Source organism: Myotis daubentonii, chromosome 20 (genome assembly GCF_963259705.1).
Source record: "Myotis daubentonii chromosome 20, mMyoDau2.1, whole genome shotgun sequence".
Lineage (NCBI taxonomy): Eukaryota > Metazoa > Chordata > Mammalia > Chiroptera > Vespertilionidae > Myotis > Myotis daubentonii.
Window position 1 is genome coordinate 15,272,671 of NC_081859.1, and position 22,753 is coordinate 15,295,423.

At 55.6% G+C, this 22,753-nt stretch overlaps 1 protein-coding gene across 1 annotated transcript in view; it reads right to left on the reverse strand.

Annotated features, from left to right (window-relative positions):
- COQ8A (coenzyme Q8A) overlaps positions 1-22,260 on the reverse strand; it is a 41,110-nt gene extending 18,850 nt beyond the window's left edge. Inside the window, exons 1-4 of the mRNA XM_059677612.1 lie at positions 22,124-22,260; positions 3,693-3,878; positions 317-730; positions 4-70 (exon numbers count right to left, since the gene is read on the reverse strand). Of these exons, the coding sequence (XP_059533595.1) occupies positions 4-70; positions 317-730; positions 3,693-3,869 (658 nt within the window). The 5' untranslated portion in view covers positions 3,870-3,878; positions 22,124-22,260. The remainder of the gene's footprint in view (positions 1-3; positions 71-316; positions 731-3,692; positions 3,879-22,123) is intronic.
- Between the last annotated feature and the right edge of the window lie 493 nt (positions 22,261-22,753).

The window sequence follows — 22,753 nt, forward strand, 5'->3', positions numbered from 1 at the left end:
TACCTCCAAAGTTGGCCAGCCGCCCAATCCTGGTAACTGGCACCTTCCGCTCCCGAGCCCGCTCACTGAGCTGGAGGGACAACAGAGAGCGCCCTCAGGGAACAGAGAATGGGAACAGGGCCAGCCTTCAGGGGCTCATGCTGCCCCCCATCCCCTCTCCACCACCGAAGACAGCAGTTCTGCCGGGCAGCACCTCCACCACCAAGAGGCCTCCATGTTCCCAAAGCCTCCAGACCACAGCATCCCCGCAGGGGCCTGACACCAGCACCACCGGGGAACCACCACAGGGCCCACTCCAGGGGCCTCCCAGACGCACCATCTGCTTGTGAGGCTTGCTCTCGGGGCGCGCCTTGGCCTGCCGGGCCTTCTCAATGTCCTCGGCTGTAAGGCCCCCCACAGGGGACTGGTCCTGGTGGAAGAACCTTCGCTGCAGGCCAGTGGGACAGAAGGGGGCTCTGCTATCTACAAAAAGCCTCCCGTCCCCCCTGCCCAGAGGAGAGGCAGTCTGCCCTGGGAGCCCGGCTTCCCTAAAGGGTCCACTGTCCGCGTAGGCAGGAGCTGGGCCCTTGTTGCTGGAGTGACCCTGGGGTGGAGACGACGGCTGGTCCTGGGAGGAGGCTGCAGAGAAGTCTGCAGAGGCGCCCTCGGCCCTTGGCCCTGAGAAGTGGAACTCTGATTCTGGGTCGTCAAAGCTCTCCGACATGTAAGATTCTTCATGCTTGTCCTGCTCCTGCAGGAAACAAAAGCCAGCGTGAGAGGAGCCAGCGGTAGCCCTCCCTCCTGTGCCCATCCCTCTCTGCACAGGACAGCACATCCCCGCTGCCCCGCCCTCTGTCCTGAAGAGGGCGACACCGCCTTACTCCCAAGGCCTGTGTCAGTTCTGGAGGTGAGACCCGATCCCAGTCCTGCTGCTGCCAGGGCTCGCTGTGTGGTCACTGAGAACCTGCTGGGTGTCCAGCCAGGACCAGGCCCGTTACCACCCTCCCAGCAAGTTCCTCCTCTATTAATCAGGGCTAAGGACAGGCCTCCAGGGCTCTGGGGTGGGTGACCAGGGAAAGAGACAGGAGACCTTTGAGACGTCAAAGCATAACACAGACCAGCGAGGGCAAGGGCAGTGTACAGACGGGGACTCCCCACCACTCCAGGCCAGCGCCTCGCCAGACACGGCTCCCCTCACCGGCCATGGCCTGCCTTTAAGAGGTTCTCTCACTAGACGACTTGGCATAACCAGGTCTGGCCTGGCTGTCCTTGGGAGTTGGGGGCACGTATTTTCCTTGTAACAACTGAAAAGACCTGATCTTCAGGCCCAGATTCCTTCTGCTTTAGAACTCAGAGTGACCTGTGTGAGTTCTCTGCCACTTCCTCATCTGAAAATAGGACTCCCCACAGTCAGTTTTGTGGGGGCCACAGACAAGGCACAGACAGGCCAGGGGAACGGTGCCGAGGAGGCTATAACTGGAACAGCACTGACTCCTGAAGGGAGGTCAGGAGCCGGGTTCCGTTCCACCGAAATGGACTCAGTGCACAGTGCTGCCCACGGCTCTGCCGACACGGAGCAGGTCCTCAGCCTGCCCCCCGCGGCTCTACAGGCTACGGCCTCCAGGGGCGGGAGATGTGGCTGTGACTCTCATGCCCAAATGGGAACAGGCTGAGGGAGCCGAGGTGACCCGGTAAAGGCCCACCAGCCGGCCATCCGCAGAGCGGAAATCAATTGTGTTGGGTTCTCTGGGTGCCTCTCAAGATGGCCAGGCAGCCCTGGGTGAGGGCCTGAGGCAGGTCCGAGAGCCACAGCAGAACCCCTGCTGCCCTGACTCCCGTGTGGCCGCCTGGCCCTGCATGACCATGACCGGTTTAAGTGGCTCTGGGCCTCTGGGCAGTGAAGGGCCCCCGTGTCTCGATGGGACCAGACCTGGTGTCTGCTGCATGAAGACGTGAACAAGCCCCTGGAGGGGCTGGAGGGCGAGGTTTCTGGAGTATCTGGCCTCCATCCCCTCAGAGAGAAGGGAGGCACAGGACCTACGAGCTGAGGGAGAAAATGGGAGCACACGGAGGCCAGCGCCCCGCTAGTGTCTACCTCACGGTGGGGAATGGCCCTCCCTCCTCCCTCCAAGTGACTGTCCTGGGGGATGGCCCTGCCTGAGCAGACGGGGGAGTGGGTGGGAGCCTGGGCAGGAGGCCCCTCCCCTCCCGGGGAGGCCTGTCCACGTCTCCCACGCTGCCGCACGCCTGGGAGGCCAGTGAGCTGGACGACTGCACCTCCTGAGTGTTCCACCGGCAACACACCCCACAGGAAGGCGCTGCTCCTCACTAGGAACGGCACCCAGCCGCACGGAGGAGGGCAGGGCAGGGAGGCATACGGGCCTGATCCTGGCACCTAAAACCACGGGCCTCGCATCCAGCTTCTCAGTCTCCGTTTGCCCACCTGAGAAAGGGGTACAATCTAGGCCTGCCCTTCCAGGACAGCAGGGAGGCTCCGGTGAGGTCACAAGTGTGAGGCTTGTGAAGCTGAAGGCATTTGTGTGGGTGAGAAACAGCCACGGAGCCTTCGAGGGCAGCAGAGGGGGGTCCGGGACCTAAGGCTGACCAGAGGCCTGCACGCTGTGACGGCCTCAGCCTGGAGGAGCCCGAGTGTCCTTGGTCCACAAGTCAGTGACCACAGGGGGACGGAAGGAGGGAGCAGGTGTGCCACGCACATGGGCGCACACCGCTTCCCCTCCCCCGGGACTTTCAGAAACAGTCACTGGGACCCCTCGGTGGACAGCCCTCTCTCCATCAGCCGTTATGATCGCCTGTCCTGCCCGCACTTCTACCTGGAACCTTCCCCGTGCTGGTAAGCAGAGGCTCTCTGGTCTGCGGCACAAAAGACGGCAGGGAAGACGAGAGGAAGACGAGAGGTGGAGCGGTCCTCAGCTTTCACCCAGGAAAGCACCACATCAGGACCCAGAGACCCACAGAAAACTGCAGCGGGCAAGTGGGAAAAGCCTGAGGAAGCCCTACGGACCCAGCCTCCTGTGGCAGCTCCATGCGGAGGCGACAGCCAATGGAACACGCTTCGCAGCCTGGCCGCCCCTGCCCAGCGGCTCTTGCTCTGCCCAGTGAAGCTCGGACAGCGGGTGGCTTCCATCACTTCTTTACAGAAATCAGCCCAACAGAAAACACTCGTTAACACAGGGAGAAGGGTTCTGCCTCTTTAGAAACCGCTCAGTGACGGCCACATGCCGGGTTCCTTCCAGCTGCCTCCACAGAACACAGGCACGTGTTACTTTTTCCTGTGATTTTTTAAATTCCCAAACTTAAAAAGGCTTCTCTTCAATACCTCAACACAGGCCAGAAACTGAACACAGACCGGGCAGAGGGAACGGGGCCGGTCACTGCGCTCCCCGAGGACGGGGCTTGGTCTACCTGAGCTCGCACCCGTGCCTGATCAGCCAGGGAACTCCTAGTCGAATGCGTGGGCTGGGCCGCTTGCTCCTGGGGCTGCTCTCAGCTGTGAAGCTTCTCTAAGACGTGAGTCACCCAGCAGCCTCTCACAGGGGCCCTATCCCACCCGGAAGGGCAGTGGGCTACACTAACCAGTGGGCTCTCTGGCCCTGGCCACATGGAGACCAGCCACCCTAGCTGTGCCCTAGTCTCACCAAGGGCTCCAGTCCAGCTTCCCTCCCACTGGCACCCCTCCTGCCCCGCCTCCTTACCTGCACCGTCCCCAGGAACATGCTGAACTGCTCTGCAGCTGTGGACTGCAGGGCCCGGGCTGCCATGATGAACTCCGCACCAAGGCCAAAGTGCTGCAGGTGGGTTTCCACGGCTGCCTCCGTCAGCTTGGCAAGGCCTTTGAGCACCATGATCGCATCCCCCATAATGGAAGCCATCCTTCAGGGCTGGAAGAGAGCAGGCCAAGTCAGGCAGGGGGACACACACCTCATACAGGGTCACACTCACACTGATCAACTCCCCGTGATCCTGGGCAGAAGGTAACTGGTTTGCACTGACCTCCCTTTTGATCCGGGCTGACAGAGCAAAGAGAGGAAGGGCCCAGGGCTCAAGGTCTGCTCTGGGCCATTCCCTGCACTGCAGCCCTGAGCAGCATGCAAGGCCGCAGGGGCCGGCTGTGCACCCTCTGAAGCACCCTAGGAGACCGAGAGGTAAGTGACTTGCCTGAAGTCTCCCGCCACCAAGTGGCAGAACCAGAACTTGAACCGGGTATGCTGACTTAGTTAGTCCAAGGCTCTTTCCTCTGGACCAAACTGTAGGCTGGGGAGGGGGCACCTGTGCCCAAAGCAGTTCCCAAACAGGGCTGCCTGCCCCTGCCCCTGCCCCTGCCCAGCTGCACTCGCTCTGCCCGGTGAGGCCTCTGACAGACACCCACAGACCACAGGGCAGCCAGCGCCCACCCTCCTTCTCAGACTCAACTACTGAGCAAGCCAGTGTTTTCAAACCACAGTCCAGACCAAGGTGCAATCCATCTGGAAAATCCTAGCCAGCATTAAAATGCAACGACATGACCTGAACAGAAGAGAAAGTCAGAGGTCCTATGGGAAGGACTGACTGTCTTATGAAACTTGTTTCCCTCGTGTGCACATGTGAGCTCCTCGGTCTCTTTTTTCTCTACCGAGTCCGTCTAAAATGTGTTTCTTAACGTAGGTCAGGGCCAAAGAGGCTGAAAGTCACTGTACACAGTGGTACCTCACAGGGTGCGGAGTGCTGTCAATCACCCAAGTATTCTTAAGGTCTGCTAGGGGGCTTGTGCTGGGAGGGGTTAGATAGGCCCTGTTAACAAACGGGGGCTGAAGAAAAACCACAAAAAGGAAAGGAACAGCAGGACACCCGGAGAAGGTCCACTCTGGACAGGGCAGGGCAGAGCTGAGACCTGCTAAGAGGCTCAGAGATCAGACAGAAGCCAGAGGAGAGGGCGTGGGAGGCAGGCAGACAGGCAGGGGACCTGCATGAACAAACACGTGGAGGCTGAGGAGGAAGGTTACACCTGGACGCAGGGCGTGGGCCACAGGAGGGAGGGGAGGTCACAGGCACCCGTGGTCCCTCTTCTCGTCCCACGAGTGAGCAGAAGCACGGCTGGCGGTCCGGTAAGAGCACACCAGGACCGCCCCGAGCTCCAGGGCTTCTGAAGACGGCAGGGGGCCCAGGCCCGGTCAGCCCAGGGTTCCTGCGGGATCGGCGCTGCCCCTCCGCAGGGCCCGGCTGCTTTTATTTGTAGCGACAGCCAGAGAAACCCCCGGTGCACAGGAGCCTTGGGGAGCTGAGCTGGCCCACCATAACCTGCCCCAGGAGAGGAACACCTCCACCTGCACAGGGCACGGGCTGGGTGCTTCACTCTCATCTCCTTTTAACCTTTATAAACAACTGGAGGACATGGAGATTACTGCCCCCAATTCTAAAGGAGAAAACCAAAGCCAGAGCTTAACTAACAGCCGAGGCCATTCAGCTCTGGAGGGTGGCCTGTGGCCTGATCCTGGCCCCTGTCTGCCCACCACTCCATACTGCCGCCCCAAGCTCTTGGCCCTCTGACCCTGAGGGCACTGCTCAGACACAAATGGACCGCCTACACCCTAGCTAAAACCAAGGAGGTTTTTAGAAGGTGACCATCCCCTTGAAGAGACGGCAGTGAGGTAGGAGGGCAAGCCCAGCCCAACACCTGGTGCCATTTCACACCCCAGGCCTCCTCTGGGCTCTCCCTCACTTGATGACTGTAATAAACAAGGATGAGCCCCCCAAGACATTCTCCAATGTCAGGACGGGGAAGAGATCGTGCAATCAGAGATCAAATGCAGCTGGTGCCCCCTCTCAACAAGTCGGCAGCCCCTGGCCCACCCCCAACACACACAGGTACACTGTCAAGGTCCACAGACCCCAGTGAGGGAGGAGACATCAGGGACATGCGATGGCGGAGGCGGGGCCCCTGGCCACACCTTATCCGAAGGACCCTCCCGGTGGCCCAGGACCAGGCACCACATCCCACTGCCCCTGGGCTCCCAGACACAGGCCTGCCCTCTGCTCACCTCTGACTCCATCCCGATGAGCAAGGCAGCCGTCCCCCATTGGCCACAAACCCCAGCAATTCCAACACCTCTCACTCAGGTCAAATCTTCCCTAAAACTTCCAAGACCTCCTAATTCAGACTTTTTCAGGCTGAAAACTAATTCTTCCTGAACGTCTCATCCTAGTTATCAAAACCACACACAGTTTCCTTAGAGCGAAGTGCTAAGTGTTGTGGGCTTCTCCCCGCTCTAGTCTGAATGGCCGCAGCCCGAGGGCAGCTCCATCTGAAAGCTCGTTTCCGTTTAGGCCTGCGCTGGGCTGGGCTGGGCTGGGCTGGGACCCCAGCCCCGTCCTCACTCTACTGGTTTCTAAGCATGTCAGCCCTGAGCACAGCTCTGTGACAGGCTGGCACTGCACCTACTTCACACCGACACTTTTTTAAAAAGTCATCAAAGGGAAATGTAAGTTGACCAAAAATGTTTACATTTCCCTGCATTTGGGAAATATGAGTAGTAATGGTCTCTGTCAGTACCTTCCTTACTGTATTTTCCTAACTTTTTCGTTCATATATCCTACTTTCAAAGTGGCAAATAAATAAGTCACCTAAACAAGCGCACATTAAACAGTAACGTACAGCCTTGACAGGGCAGCTCGCTTGGTCACAGTGCTGTCCCCACACACCCAGGCCGCAGTGCCGTCTGCAGTGAGGGCACAGACAAGAAACATCAGTGAATGCGTGAGTAAGTAGAACAACAAATTGACGCTTCTCTCCCCATTCTTCTCTCTTTAAAATCAATTTTAAAAATTTAAAAAGTACTGTTATATATTTCCTCCTGCCGAAACAGTTGTGTTCTCACAGTGAACTCCCGAAGGACATGAATCTCACCTTAGACCAGTGGTTCTCAACCTTCTGGCCCTTTAAATACAGTTCCTCATGTTGTGACCCAACCATAACATTATTTTCGTTGCTACTTCACAACTGTAATGTTGCTACTGTTATGAATCATAATGTAGATACCTGATATGCAGGATGGTCTTAGGTGACCCCTGTGAAAGGGTCGTTCGACCGCCAAAGGGGTCGCGACCCACAGGTTGAGAACCGCTGCCTTAGACAGTGGGCACCATTGGGAGGAAGATAACTAGAGCAGTGATGGCGAACCTATGACACGCATGTCAGAGGTGACACGCGAACTCATTTTTTTGGTTGATTTTTCTTTGTTAAATGGCATTTAAATATATAAAATAAATACCAAAAATATATCTTTGTTTGACTATGGTTGCAAAGATCAAAAAATTTCTATGTGTGACACGGCACCAGAGTTGAGTTAGGGTTTTTCAAAATGCTGACACGCCGAGCTCAAACGGTTCGCCATCACTGAACTAGACCATCTCCTCTGGGAGGACGACCCACCCGGGGAAAGACCATCACAGAACTATACCTCCAGCTCCCGTAACGCAACCCTGCTTTTCTCAAATCAACAGATGTTGCTGATCAACAGCCTATCATTCATGAGCAGATGTGAGCAGATTCACATGTGAGTGTGTATTTCAAAACCACAGCCTGTGTTTGAACCCCTTTGACAAAATTATTTATCTAATGTGCCGGGGCTGTACCCAAACCTCCCACACAGTGCTCAGCTCAAAGCAGTGTCTACCTTCAAAAAAGCAGGGGGAGGGAAGGGGAACAATCGCCGGAAGAAAGTATCTTTCCAGACATTTTTCTCACCTTCTGCTTTTCAAAGATTGGGTCTCACATGTCCTACTTCTCATGCCAGAATCCCAACGTGACTCAGAAGTCAGCTACCCGGAATATGGGTGGAAACCCATCTAGGAATGCACGAGAACCAGGCACCCAGCTGCACCAGGGCCTTTCATCATGATCGTAAACAAAGCTGAAAGCTCCCAAACACATGTAATACACAAATTAAAAACCTTACCCTCCCACGATTTCATCTGTAAGTACTAGAGCAGTGATGGCGAACCTTTGGAGCTCGGCGTGTCAGCATTTTGAAAAACCCGAACTTAACTCTGGTGCCGTGTCACAGATAGAAATTTTTTGATCTTTGCAACCATAATAAACCAAAGACTTATATTTTTGATATTTATTTTATATATTTAAATGCCTTTAACAAAGAAAAATCAACCAAAAAAATGAGTTCGTGTGTCACCTCTGACACGTGTGTCACAGGTTCCCCATCACTGTACTAGAGCCTCACCCCACCTGCTGGATCCTGCTGATCTTTCCATCGGTTTTCAGGGCCTGGCCTGGGAGTAACAGAGGCCTGGAGTGTCAGGCTCTGCGCCTACAAACAGAGCGGTGGGGGTGGAGGATGGTACTCACACTGGGAATTGCCACACGGTACCAGCACCAGAACAGTCCTTTAGTCATTACTGAACACATTCGCTCCCTGCGTCTCCTCCTGGTGCTCTGGGCCAGTCTGCAGGTCCGCATGAACCTGCCCTTGGCCCGGGGCGCTCACAGCTGGGGAGGCAGGAGGCACATCTGTAACGGGCTCAGACACCAGGGAGACAGCCAGGGCCAGCTGAGGCTCTCGTGCCAGGATCGGGTGGCTGACCAGTGGGAAGACCGCACTGGTAGCTGGACACAGGGCCCAGCTCCGCCCCTGCTGCTGGCACTAAGCGTGTCCCTCTCTCTTCGTCCTTCAGGCGGAGCGCACTCTGGGTGACTGGCCGGCCGTTTCTGGTCCTAACGGACTGAAGTGCTACAGAGGAAGTGAACAAAGGTGCTGCCTAGAGAGAGAACCAACTGGAATGCATGCAGCGCACCACTCGCCAGGGATGGGGACTGAGGAAGACGCACAGGCAGTCCCCTGGCAGGGGAGTCCTCAGGCTCAGAGGAAGTTTTCCTGCTGAACTTTCTCTCCAACCTTCCCCAGAGGCTTACTGTCTCCTTCATGTTGGAGAACTGACTCACGAAGTGCTGCCGACCTGGCCAGATACGGTAACGTGCAGCGGCAGAAAAACGAGTCGTGTTCCTTTTACAAAGTAAATATAACAGGCAATCCCGACAGGCATAAAGCAGGGGAAGGCATCGTCTATTTTTCCACTCAGCACCCACATGGGGAAGCTTACTTGGGGGGAGGGTTCCATACACACCCCAAGTCCCCCTTTCACAGCCAGAACTCACCATCTGTCACTTGTCTCTTCTTACCGGTGACAGCAAGCCAGGAATGGTGTGAATGTACGAAGCCAAGTTCAACCCCCTCCGCGACCACAGGCGTAGCATGGCAGACCAGCTCCCAACCAAGCAAAGCCAAGGCATTTGTACCTCTAAAGCCAGGACACCCTCCTCTGGTCTTTTTCGACCCTGAGTGCTCCCATACCCTTGGGGTGTCTGACAGAAGAACCCAAAAGCAAGCTGCACAGAAAGCCGTTGTCTGGGGAGTCTGTGAAGCTCACTGAAAAGCTGTCTCCTGTGAGGGCTCTGTCCAGGCGTCAGCGGCATGCACGCCGCCACAATGTCCGATGGGCATCCAGCTCAGCCTATTCAAAACTGACCTCACCACCCCCACCCCTCCCTTCCCAAGGCTCACCACCCTGAGCCATGAGGCAGGCCACCAGCCACTCCTCTCCAACCCTCCTCCCCTCCCCTATTCTACCTGAATGTTCTCACCTGGGCAACTGCAGCATCCCCCTAAGTGGTCTCTCTGCCCCCTTCTCCCCACTCCCCACTTTAAGAGGAAAATACTATCAAACCACCCAGGCTTCTGGACCTCTCCCAGCTTCCGAAGAGGCTGGAATAGCCTCCGTGACGAGCCCAGCCCACCTCCCCGCCTCGCCTTGCACATGTGCTCCACTGAGTGTGCTCTAGGCGGGCCAACCCGATTCCCCGCAGGAACACACCGGCTTTCCCCCTCACCGCGTCTCAACTCAAACATCACCTCTCTGGGAAGCCCTCCCCAACACATCCCACTCCCAAACCCCACCCACGTGCCCCACAGCACCGTTCTTACTCCATCCCAGCAGGGACCAGGTCACAGTCTGCCTGTGTAACTGTCTTTCTCCACGGGGGCTGTCAGCAGAGAAGGCAGGGACCACACCCGTCTTTCCGACTCTGTATCTCCAGCACCTACCCTAGTACTAGGCTAGCCACAGAGCAGCAGGAGGTAACACATGTTGTTAAATGAGCTCAGCTGGTCTCAGGTTTAGAGAGCCTTGCCAATTCTGGGGCTGGCTCTGCCTGCTTGCAGCTCTTAATCTACATAGGAAATTAAAGGCCTCATAGGAGCCTGGTCTGAGGCAGGTTCTCACACTTTAGTGAGCATCAGAATCACCAGAGGACTGGTTAAAGCACAGGCTGCTGCCCCCACTCCTTCCCCTACCCTCACCCCCACTCCCACACCCGTTTCTGGTCCTACAGGTCTGGGGCAGGGCCTGAAAATCTGCATTGCTAATGAAGTCCCAGGTGCAGCTGCAGCGGACGGTCCTGGGAACTTACCTTGAGATCCAGGCTCTGGAGGAAGAGGGGGGAGGGAGCACAGGGGGCCAGGCAGCACATCTACAGAGACCCTTTCCTAAGAGTTTCTCCCAGGTAACTCCTCCCCAGAAGGCTGGCTTTACCCTTAAGGGCAAACCGTCCACCTACTCCTTCCTTTCCCATTTCCCTTCAAGAAACTGAAAACAGACATAAAAAAATGAATGAGCTTAAAGACAATGACCCACAGAGCCAGGCACCAAGGGCTCTGAAGACGGTCCCTTCCAGCATTCCTCAGCAAGGACTGTTTAAAGATCTTCAGGAGGCCCTCAGGTAGGGGTTCCCAAGTGGCCTTCTGCCCCAACCCCGCCAAGAACAATCTATTTTTATAAATATATTTTATATATATATATATATTTTTTTTTATTGAGTTTTTACAGAGAGGAAAGGAGAGAGATAGAGAGTTAGAAACATCGATGAGAGAGAAACATCGACCAGCTGCCTCCTGCACACTCCCCACTGGGGATGTGCCCGCAACCAAGGTACATGCCCTTGACCAGAATCGAACCTGGGACCTTTCAGTCCGCAGGCCGACGCTCTATCCACAGAGCCAAACCGGTTTCGGCTATAAATATATTTGTATGGATTTCAGAGAGGAAGGGAGAGGGAAGAATAGAAACATCAATAATGAGAGAGAATCATTGATTGGCTGCCTCCTGCACACCCCCCATTGGGGATAGAGCTTGCAGCCCCGGGCATGTGCCCTTGACCGGAATCGAACCCAGGACCCTACACAGGCCAACGCTCTATCCACTGAGTGATTTATTCATGCCAGCATTGCCCTAAACCAGTAGTCGGCAAGCTCATTAGTCAACAGAGCCAAATATCAACAGTACAACGATTGAAATTTCTTTTGAGAGCCAAATTTTTAAAACTTAAACTATATAGGTAGGTACATTGTTATTAACTTCATTAGGGTACTGCTAAGGCTAAGGAAGAGCCACACTCAAGGGGCCAAAGAGCCGCATGTGGCTCGCGAGCTGCAGTTTGCCAACCACAGCAGGACAAAAACAATCTTTTTTACTTTGGGCATGAACATTCTCAATTCCTAGCTTCCATGGGCACTGGAAAGTTCCTTTACACACTTGAAATTTGTCTTTTACTAGAAAAAAGGAAACACCAGCTGACAGTGTCCTCCAAGGACTCAAGAATGCACGTGCTCAGGAAAAGACTTCACCTTCCGCACCAGCCCCTAAGTCTCTGCAGATGGGCTCTTCACCTCGGCCTTGACAATCCCACAACGGGCATCACTCAAATATCTCAGCCAACTCCAGGCTTCTATCTAGTAAGGTCTGGCCTCAGGGTCAATGTCAGCAAGTTCAGAAATATCCTAATATGCTATCAATTTTCAAAGGCAACTGGGGACATGAGAAAGAACCCAGGCGAGAAAGAATATCCTCTGTCCTCCCCATCAGCTGGCCCTAGCCCAGGCCGTGAGTCAAGCCTCCACAGTGGGAAACTGTCATTCATTCCTCACAGCCGCGAGTCACCTCCAGAATGTCCCAAGCCTTCCCGTCTACAGAAAATCCTCGTTCCCCTTCTCCTCCCAGGCCAACCTGCCTAATAATTACCCAAGAATCCTGACAAAATCTGTCAAACTGCATTTCCTTAAAAAATAAAAAGTAGGTATAATTCAGTTATAGGAATGTAAGTCACAACATTGTGTAAGATTGATGATGTGAATAGTGATATTTCCATAGGATAGAATGCTATGCAGCCATTTAAGATGACACTATGAAAGGTGTTCACTGACAAATAAGAAAGTTTATTATATATTCTCGTGTGAAAAAGAAAAAGCAGATGAGAAAATAGTATCAGCCTTCCTTTTGGAGAGAGGGAGGGAGGGAGGGAGGGAGGTGGATGATAGAGCATGTGAGAAGCAGTCAGTGGTTTTCTCTGAGTGGTGGTCATAATAGATCCTTTTTACTTTCTTCATATTTTCTATAATATTCTACAAAGAGGGTGTACTACTTTTATAATAGAAAATATATAAAATATTCTTAAATATTTGTTATTAAAATAAAAAACACAAGCAAACACACAAATGTGTATTTGTAAGAAACTGTCCAGGCCCTAAGTATCTGTTCCAGGAGGAATGGGCGAGGGCCAGACGGCAGATCAGAAAGCTATAAATAATGCTCTCCACACCCTTGTTTAGCCACCAAACTTCATCAGAAGACAACTGCCCCTGGAGGCCGCCAGGAAGGTGGAACATGGCCATCCCACTTCGGGGAAAGAGGCTCAACTGCCCTTCTCAGAAACTGGTAAGAAAACCACTTGGCATAGGCAGGCAGCAGGTCCAATGCTGGCCCCTGCGTTAAAAGACAGAAACCATTAATGGGTACTCCCCCCCGCAAAAAAAAAATAGGGTCCTAGCTTAGAATAATGTAGTAAGTGCAGTGACCACATTTTTTTGCAGCAAAGTTGAGACATGTAATATGCCTAGGGTTCTTCCAGGTCAGGGTCATCAAACCATGACCCTCAGTCAAGCCCAGCCCTGCTGCCTGTTTTTGTAAATCAGTATTTATCGGGACACAAACCTGCTTGTTCACTCATGTACTGTCTACATCTCATTCATCTACACATGTATTATCCATTGCTGTTTGGGGGGTTTTGTTGGTTTGCTTTTTAGCTATAACAGCAGAGTTGAATAGATGCAAGAGAGACCTAAAAAATCCACACAGCCTTAAATATTTCCTATGTGGCCCTTTATAGGGAGTTTGTTGACCTCTATTGTAGGACAACAGAAAAATATAACCAGAACTGTACCAGGAAATCTGGAAAGGTCACTAGAGTTGTATCAGAACAGCCCGTCAAGGCTGAAATCCCCAATTACATCTCTGCTCCTGCCCCCCGGAGCTGGGCTCACCTCACCAGGCACAGAGCTGCGCCACCCCAGAGGCCCCCAGGCTGCAGCCTGACAAGGGGAGCAGGCTCCCTGGTGACTACCTTTTACTGGATCACCCAGTTCAGGGCAGCCCCTAAATGCTACTCATGAAGGGGTCAGGTCTGGGGAGTGTGAGGGGTGTCAGATGCCAACTTCCTTTACATCCCTACTCCCTCCTTCTGCCATTTCAGGAGGCTCACAGCCATAGTCTTGCCTCACCCTAAACGGACAAATGCCACTGTGGGTCCACAGGCTGAATCTGAGTAGATGTAAATCCATCCACCATCTAACCGATCCTTCATTGGTGCACTTTCACTGTGTCCCTCACAAGAGCCCCTGCGAGGCAAGCCCCAGGCGTGTGCACGGGGAACTGAGGCCAGGGTCAGAGGGAGAGGCACAGGCCCACGGGCGGACACTGCTGCCTCCACCCTACGCCCACAGAGGGCCCCCTGCAGCAGGGCATGGAGACTTCCTGGGGAGCCACATGAGCTGGCCTGTCTGCCCTGGTCCACACACAGACCCCCACACAGGTCTGAAATTGTAGTCCCTGGATGGCCCCGATGGGATAAAGTTAAAGATCTTGAAATGAGGAGAGTATCCACGTGGGCCCAATGTAATCACAGGGTCTGTATGAGAGGCTGGAAGACCAGAATCAGAGAAGACATGAGAGCCCTGGCCGGTTTGGCTCAGTGGATAGAGCGTCTGCCTGCGAACGGAAAAGTCCCAGGTTCCATTCCAGTCAAGGGCACATGCCTGGTTTGCAGGCTCAATCCCCAGTGGGGGGCATGCAGGAGGCACCCAATCAATGATTCTCTCTCATCACTGATGTTTCTCTCTCTCTCCTTCTCCCTTCCTCTCTGAAATCAATAAAAATATACTTTAAAAAAAGATGAAGACATGAGAGCAGCAGAGGTTAGAGGAAGGGATGCAGGCTACCTCCAGAAAAAAATGAGCACCGCTGACACCTTGATTTTAGCCCGTGGAGACCCATGACCGACTTCTGACCTACAGAACTGTAAAATAATAAACCTGTGGTGGTTTAAACCACCAGGCTAATGGTAATTTGTTACAGCAGCAACTGGAAACTAATACAGTGGCTATTTTTTAAAAGGCACATCATTGGGTTGGAAGAGGGGTTATATCCTGAAATAATTTCCAGATCATTTTTCTAAAATAGCTTGGTTTGGTCACCACCACCATCCCCAAACAGCACTGACTGCCAACCAAGTGCCAGGCACTGTTAGGTGCTAGAATATCCATGGTCAGCTCAAAACACATTCTTGTTCTTGACGACAGAGTCCTGCTGGCTTTCAGTATAAATATGTCTCATGCTCCTACAAGCCTCTTTCCCAGGTTCAGTTCAACATTCAAACCATTGCTGAGCATTTATCACCTGCCAGGCTATCCCACGATGTCCCAGTAAGAGCCTGCACCCTGAAAATGCCATCGCATTCCTTTTCACATTCTCAATTTCCCACAACACGCTCACCTCAGATTTAATAGTTGAATGCAATAGTATTAATAACAAGAACTACCATGTACTATTATTAAAGTGTGTGCCTATCACTTTATATTGCTCCTAATCCTCCAACAACCCTATGAGGTATTATTGTCCCCATCTGCTGATGAGATAAAACAGCCAGGGGAAGAAATATCCTTTAAGTCCCAAAGCGTCAGGTGCTGGCCTATCCCTGCTTGTCTGATGCCAGGCAGCTAAGAGATAAGAAACCTGCCCCTGGGTCAATAACATTTTTTTTAAATAAATAGTCACTCTCCCTGAGACACACAAGGTCCATATCGATTGCAGAAAATTATGAGTCATAAAAACCCCGGAGCTGGCTGTGCTCTCCAAGGCCATCTGGCCCTGTGTAAAGCTCTGAGCACGGGGGCTCCTAGAGAGAGCGGAAGTCTCTTCCCAGTTCCACACGCCCCATAGTGCCTGGCGCTGTGCCTCGTCCACACCAGGAGCTTAGTGCCCGTATGCATCCTGGGTGCTCCCTAGCTCATCAAGCTCTCCCACCTAGAACCCAGAACCAGAGACACCCAGGGGTGCCGAGCATCCGGGAAATGTTCTTCCTTTCTGCCACCACCCTGACACCCCCCCCTTCCATGCAGAGCCACAGGCGGCGGCGGCAACCCCCCGTTTTACGAGGTGGGGGCAGAAGAGAGAGAATGGAGGAAGAGTGACTGCCATAGGAGCAGGGCCAGGTCAGTTACCAGGCTGCTGGCGGCGCCCGCTCAGGCACTAGGAGTTGGGGAGGGGGGGGGGGTGCCCATACAGGTTGAGGTTCCTCCACTGCTTCCACTTCTCTCCACTCCTTGCGTGTAAGGACCGAGAGGGGAAAGCTAGCAGGCCTGGTCCTTTAACAGTGAACTCCATGCAGGCTTGACCAGGAAACAGCAGACCGACCATGGTAAAATGGTGCCCAGCCTTTTGCTTTACCGAATGTTGGCTGTAAACACGTTAGAGAGCAAGAGCCACACACTTATTTTTTAATCTCAGAAAGATATGAGATATTTGCTCCAGCACCTGTCAAACAGTAACCACCTGCGGTCACGGGGCAATCTACTCCTACCTTCACCCTCCTGAGCCAGGATGGGCGCCAGAGAGAAAGGCGCCAGGCGGAGCACAAACACTGGCCCAGGCGCTGGGCTCCAAAGCTCTGTGTGAACATGCCCGGGACCTCCCGTCCAGCCCAGCAGGTGGCAGGAACGTGGCCGCCAGGCCCTCTAGTTCCCAGACATGAGTGAGATGAGGCTGCCGGACGGGCAGCAAGGCTGGGTGCGGAGCCCACGCCAGGCAACAGCCACATGTGCCCTCAGGCACACCGTTCTCCTCTCTGGGCCCGCATTTCCTCAAGAGGCCACTGACCTAGACGATCACCCGTTCCCAGAGGTTAGGACTCCATCCTTTATCCCTAAAGTGCAGGAGGTTGATCTAACAGACGTCTAGAAAGAATAATGCTCAAAAGAATTCAAGTACTGACCCTTCTAGACATTCCATAACAACAGCAAATGGGGAGGGCAGACCCTGCTTCCCTGGGTGGGGAGGTGGGACTCACACAGCATCTCAGGAAACAGACCTCTGGGCAAGTCCAGTGCGATGGTGCAGAGGCAGTGAGCAAGGAAGGGGCGGGCCCCTCTCACTCAACCTTCTCTTCACACTCACTCTCTCATTCACTGCCCTGCCAGCAACAATCAGCTCCTCAGAGGCTGGCAGGCGCAGGACCTCCAGGGCACCGAAGGCAGGATACCAACCTGGCTTTCTCTTCCAGCTCCACCCCAGCCCACCCTGCCCTACTCACTCCAACCAGAGGGCCTCACTGCCTCTAGAGCTGACCTGTTTCCCTCCAAAACAGAGGCAACCAGATGTGAGCACGCTCAAACCCTTGGCCTACATCTCAGACCGCCCGCAGCCTGGCCTCCCCATCCTATCTCCTCCCCACACTGGTGGCACCCTCCTCCCTCCTCCATAGGACCCTGCCCCTCCCTGTTTTCCTTTTGCCCTCCATCTCTCCATCCACAGCATCCTCTGCCTCTCGCCCACAACCTTCTCTTAGTGTTCCCAACCAAATGTGCTTCTCCTCCAGCCTCATCCTGGCCAGCCTCTCCCAGGGACAGAGTGCATTCCCATCTTCCTTCTCCCCCAGCACAGCCTGTCTGGCCCCACCCAAGCCCTCCCCTCGTGATATTCACAACAGCCACCTGAGGCCACCCCAACACCATCCTCCTCAGCATTTCCTGTGGCCCCACACATTCCCCTAAACCCTCTCCATGGTTCCATGGCTCACTCTCACCCCCGACCTGGGATTCCTCACCAGTTCCTCTCCTCAGCCTCCTGCAGAGTCCCCAGGCCTGGTCCTGACCCCATCCTCCCTGCTCACCTACACTGTCCCCTGGGCTGCTCCGTGGGTGACAGCAACACTTCCCCAAGGCTGCATCCCGTTCTCAGGCCAAGCAGGCCACCTCAACACTGAACCAACTAATTCCGGAACAGGCCCCGTTTATGCACACATCACATCACCCCTCAGAATCCCACAGGCACCCATGAAGGGCCCAGGGGAATGTGGGAGGTGAGGGAATGTTCTACACCTTGACTGTGGTGACGGTTAGGTGACTATATGCATTTGTCAAAATACAGAGCCTTACACTAGAAAGAGTGAATTTACTGTATGCAATGATATCTTAGTAAAATAAGATGGAGGAAAACCCCACAGCCACTCAGCCCCTACGTATCTAAAACTAACATCATTTTCCCAGACCAACTCCTCCTCCTCCTGCACCTGTTTTCAGTAGTGACACCACCCATACACACCCAAAAAGCTCCTCCTCCCAACTAGAAAGCTCAGTTTAGCAATCCTATCTGCATAGATTTATATTCTCTTGAATCTGTGCCTTGCATTCCACCTCTCTCCACCCCGCACCTGGGACTCAGGCCACCCTCACTTCTCACAAAGCACCTCCCTGGGCTCCCTCCCTGTCCCCCCTGACCTGCCTTCACCCTCTGCACACACCTGCTGGCCCCAGTGCCCTCCCCACAGCAACGCTTTTCTCTCCCATGGAAACCTCACTCTTCCTTCAGGCTCCAGCTCCTAGGCCTCCCAGTAGGAAGCTGCTTTCCCAGCCCTTTTCCATCAGAATCCGCACCCACTCCACCTGGGTTCCCACCGCTGAAAACCTTGCAGTCTGCCCTATAACCACACTATCTCCCCGGCCCACAGTGCACACAGGGCAGGGAGCTCCTCCCAGAGCCCTCCAGGCGGTAGCTGGACTGGTGTGAGCTGTAGGGGCTCAGGAACACTTTCTGGCCTGAACTGATGGCTAAGAGTGACCGGAGCACTATGCCAGGCCCTCCTGACCCCACTGCTGAGATACAATGCAACAGGAGCACCGCTGGCAGCAATGCTGCTCAGACTGACCTACACTCCTCAGGGCGGATCACACAGGCTGCTTCACCCCTGTGTGCTCCCCTCACCCCCACCCTTCCGCCAGACTGCACTCACCCCATCCCCGGCGCTCACCTACCCCACGGCCTCTGTTCCAAGAGCCTGCTGCCTGGACCAATGCTACTCAGCGTGGCTCTTGGACTGATATTATCAGCCTCGGTAACAGGAATAAGCACTTAGAAACTTTTACAGCAATTTAGTGTTGCCATGCAGGTCTTCCTGCGTCTCGCAAAAGCATTGATCTGCAACAAATGGGGGGGGGGGGATAAAACCTGTTCCTTTACCACAGTCTGGGAAGCACTGGCCCCTTACTCCCACCCCAAACTCCCGCCTCTTCCTGCTGAAATCCTGCTCATCCGCAGGAGCCAGCTACCACGCCTTCTCCTTCCAGAAGGCTTTGCAGCCCGAGCCAGTTTGGCTCAGTGAATAGAGTGTCGGCCTGCAGCCCACAGAGCCCTGGGTTCGACTCCGGTCACGGGCACATACCTCGATGTAGGCTCCTCCCCAGCCCAACCAGAGGCAACCAATTGATGTGTTTCTCTCACATTGGTATTTCTCTCTCCTCTCTCTCTCTCTTTCCCTCTCTCTTCCACTCTCTCTAAAAACCAATGGAAAAATATCCTTGGGTGAGGATTAGAATAAATAAAAATAAATAATTTTTAAAAAGAAGCCTTTGCAGTGCCCATCCGTTAGACGTGCCTGACCCAGCGTCCCTCGTCCACACCACACCGAGGGAGCTAGTATCTGCACACCCCTTACTACAACTGCCTGAGGTCAGGGACCCAAGCCTCACTCACTTTTCTATTCCCACTGCCATGTTCAGGCAGACAATCAGCTGATATCTGTTCAACAAGGAGGGTCTGTTTACAGATCCACCCGCCATCTCAGAGTGGGCTTTTCTTCAAGGGCAGGATGTGGGGGGCACCGACCCTGAGGGCACACAGGGATTTTTCGGGTTTGGACCAGACGCTGCACCTCTTCCCCAGCCCAGATGGGAATAGGAGGATTTTTTTTGGTTTTTAATGCAAGTCGATGGCTCCTGAGACAAGAACTCAGTCACTATTCAATTTCAACAGATTCTACAATACCCCGAAATGGCAATTTGAGTGAAAACACATGCACACACTAAAAATAAATCACACCCAAGTATGAAGAGCAAAGAGATTTTCAGAGTTAGTTCCAACTTTCGATACTCTGTGGGACCGACCTCAAAACTAAGGGTCAAGGGCTCAAACAACATGCTGGTGGACAGGCCGACGGATGCCCACTCGAGTTTGCGAAGGGTGGAGAGATGCCCCCCTCAGATCCCACCTAGATTCCCCTCACTCGGCACCAGCAGACCCCACCCCCCTCACCCCCCCACCCCGCCCCGCCCCGCAGGTGCACCTGCTGGAGCTGGACCTCATTCCGCACTCCCTTCCGCGGCTCTCGCAGTGCCCGGGCCGCTGTTTAGCGGGAATGCTGGGACTATTTCCAGACAACACTGTCAGACCAAGACAACTCTCTACCTAAATATTCCTGTCTAATTTTGCACACAGCTCTTGTTTCAACTAACAAAGATAATGACTCAGTGTCCGTGGCTCCTGACGGAAAATTATCCTGCTAAGTTTGGAGCTTCCCAATAATAGACTTTTTTAAACGTCTTTTTGAGGAAGGAGAAGTGAACTCCCTGTCTAGATGCTTTTCTACAAGCAACAAAGGGCAAGAAAGACCCCCTCACTAACCAGGGAGTGTTATGGGAAAATCCTCACACATCCCCACAGGGCTGACGGGCAACCAGAAAGGGAAATTCACGGTAGGCACTTGGGATGTCTTTCTCTGCCCTGTACAATAATCACCTGTTTTTCAGCTTTTTCTGCATTTAGGACTCAGAAATTTTGGGCATAAATTCTGGCTTCCTGGTAGACTGAAGGCAAAATCTAGACTCAGAATTACAGTATCTTCCTCTGCATGAAAAGAAAGGGCTCACTGTCTCTGACACGGATGCTTCGAAGAATCAACTATAAAAGACCTGCACAAACTATAGAGGTGTCCATGCTGCACCACTGCACTCCGGTGGCCTGTCCCAGGGAGGGGCACGTGGGACATTTAAACAGACCACACGTATGTTTCCGGGCACGTCCTCCCTGCAGGTGCAGGCCCGACCCCCTCCCGTACCACAAGACACAGGGACGTCTTCCTAGGAAGTGAGGCTGAGCGAGCATCACCTTGGAAAAGCCGCCTGTGGAGAGCTGAGCCGGCCCTTCTGCCTGCATTCCGGCAGCTTCGACTGGTTTGCTCAGGATTTAAAAGCTGCCCCACGGTTATCTCTTATGCATCTCTCCAGTCTTGCAAAGTCCCGAGAGGTTGCAACCACCAGTCTTCCACTTCTGTTGCACTCGGGACCCGCCGGCCACTGCCATGCATGCAGCGGGCACGGCAACAGCCCAGGGCTTCTGCCTCCCGTCCCTCACTGCCCTCCCAGGAGCAGGGCTGGGGTCCCCTTTAAAGCCGCGTCCACGTAGTTTAGGGCAGAGGCCACCACCCAGTTCCTAAACCTCTCAGCTGCTCAGGGCAGGTCCCAGGAGCCCCTTTTAGAGTCTGACCTCAGTGGTTCTCCAGGAGGGCGATGCTGTCCTCCGAGCTATTTTGGGCTGTCACAGCCCCTGTGTGTGTGGCGGGGACTCCGAGTACCTCCCAGACACAGGCCGGGGACCTGCTACTCGTCCCACAATGCACAGGTCACCTCCCATCACAGCCATCCGGTCCGAAATGTCAAGTCCGGGGAGGAGGATCCCGTCTTAGGTGGCACGCAGGGACCGGCCACCGCTTCTCCGGAGTTGCCCGAGGTCGTGCCAAAAACTACAACCGCCCTGCACCACCTGCAGCCTGCAGCCATCGCCAGCGGCTGACAGACAAGGGGCTGCTCCCCGAACCACCGCCTCCCCCCTGGGCCTCTCCCAGGAGAAGGGCCCTCCTGCCAGCCTGACCCCCAGCCGCAGCAGGACAGCTGGCCGCTGGTGCAATCCTCTGGCACAGGGGAGCTGGCATGCCCAGCTCTGTGGCCTCCTGCCACGCACAGCCTGGCCCCCGCGATCACGGAGGGCGGACACGCTCCCCCGCTTCCCCCCTCCCCCCCCCCCCCCGAGCCTGACCTCTCTCACGGGACGGACAGACGGACGGGCCCCAGTCCTGCCCCCAGGCACCTGGGAGAACGGGCCTGGGTTTGGCAGAGGGGGCGGGAGGCGAGGGAAAGGCAATTAAGCCCAAACCACTCACAAGGCCCCGGAGGGTCCGAGCAGCAGGAGGAGGGGCCCAACAAAAGGGAGCGGGAGAAAGGACCAAAAAGGGCCCCCTCCCCAAAGTCACCCCAAACCCCGCCTGTGGACCCCTGCCTCCAGCTGGCTCGGGTCAGGAGTCAAGGCTCGGACCCGGATCTGCAGCCAGGCCCGTCAGAGCCGCCGGAACCAGCGCCGAGGGGTCCGGGAGGGAAGAGAAATCCCACCACGAGGGAAGGGGCGCAGGGAGCTGCCTGCAGACAAAGAGCCGCGACGCGGGGCAGCGGGTCGGGGGCCTGCTCGGCGCCTTCCGGGCACCCGGGTCTGGCCGCCGCGCTCGCCCCTCCCGGAGGCCGGCCCGCGGGCTGGGGGGCGCGGGGTGGGCGACGTCCGCCGGGCCCCCACCCTGCACCGAGGCGCGAGCCCGCCCCCGCGGCCAGTGAAAGTCGCCCCAGGGAAGGCGCGCGGCCCCTGGAGGAGGACGCCAGGGCGGCCCGCACTGGCCGCAGGCACGCGGCGCCCGGCCGGCGGGCGGCATCCTTACCCCGAGGCAGGAAGCTGGGCCGCGGTCACCTTCGCGCCGCCTCTGCGCGCCCGATGTGTTTACCAGCTCGCCCGCGCCGGGAGACCAGCGCCGACCGCCCCGGGCAGCCCCGCCCCCGCGCAGCTCCCATTGGCTGCGCCGCCGTCGCCGGCCGAACGCCGCGCAGAGCGGAGGAGCGTGCTCGAGCCGTGCACTCGGCCCGCGGCCAATCAGAATCGAGGGCGGAACGAGAGCAGCCAATGGGAGACCTCCCAGCGCGCGGGGCCCTCTCTTTCTTCTCCCCGCTGCCCTTTCCCCCAGTTCGGGAAGCCCGGCTCCGGGCCGGAATGTGGGGCTGGTGGCCGGCGCGTGCGCCGGGAGAGCGGGCCCTTCCAGGCGGCGAGGCCCGGGACGAGGCCGCGGTGGGCCGCCTCCTGCCGCCGCCTGCTCGCCCGCCGCCGAGCGGGCCTGGAAGGGAGGCGGCGGGAGGAGGAGCCGGGGCTGCAGAGAATGCGACTCGGGACCGGCGAGGCCTGCACCGTGCCCGCCGGAGGCGTCCCCGCGCCCCTCCCCGCTCTCGGGGCGTCCCGGCCCCGCCTCCTCGTCCTTTCCCCTCCGGCTAACCTGCTGGCTTTCGGCGGGCGCGATCCC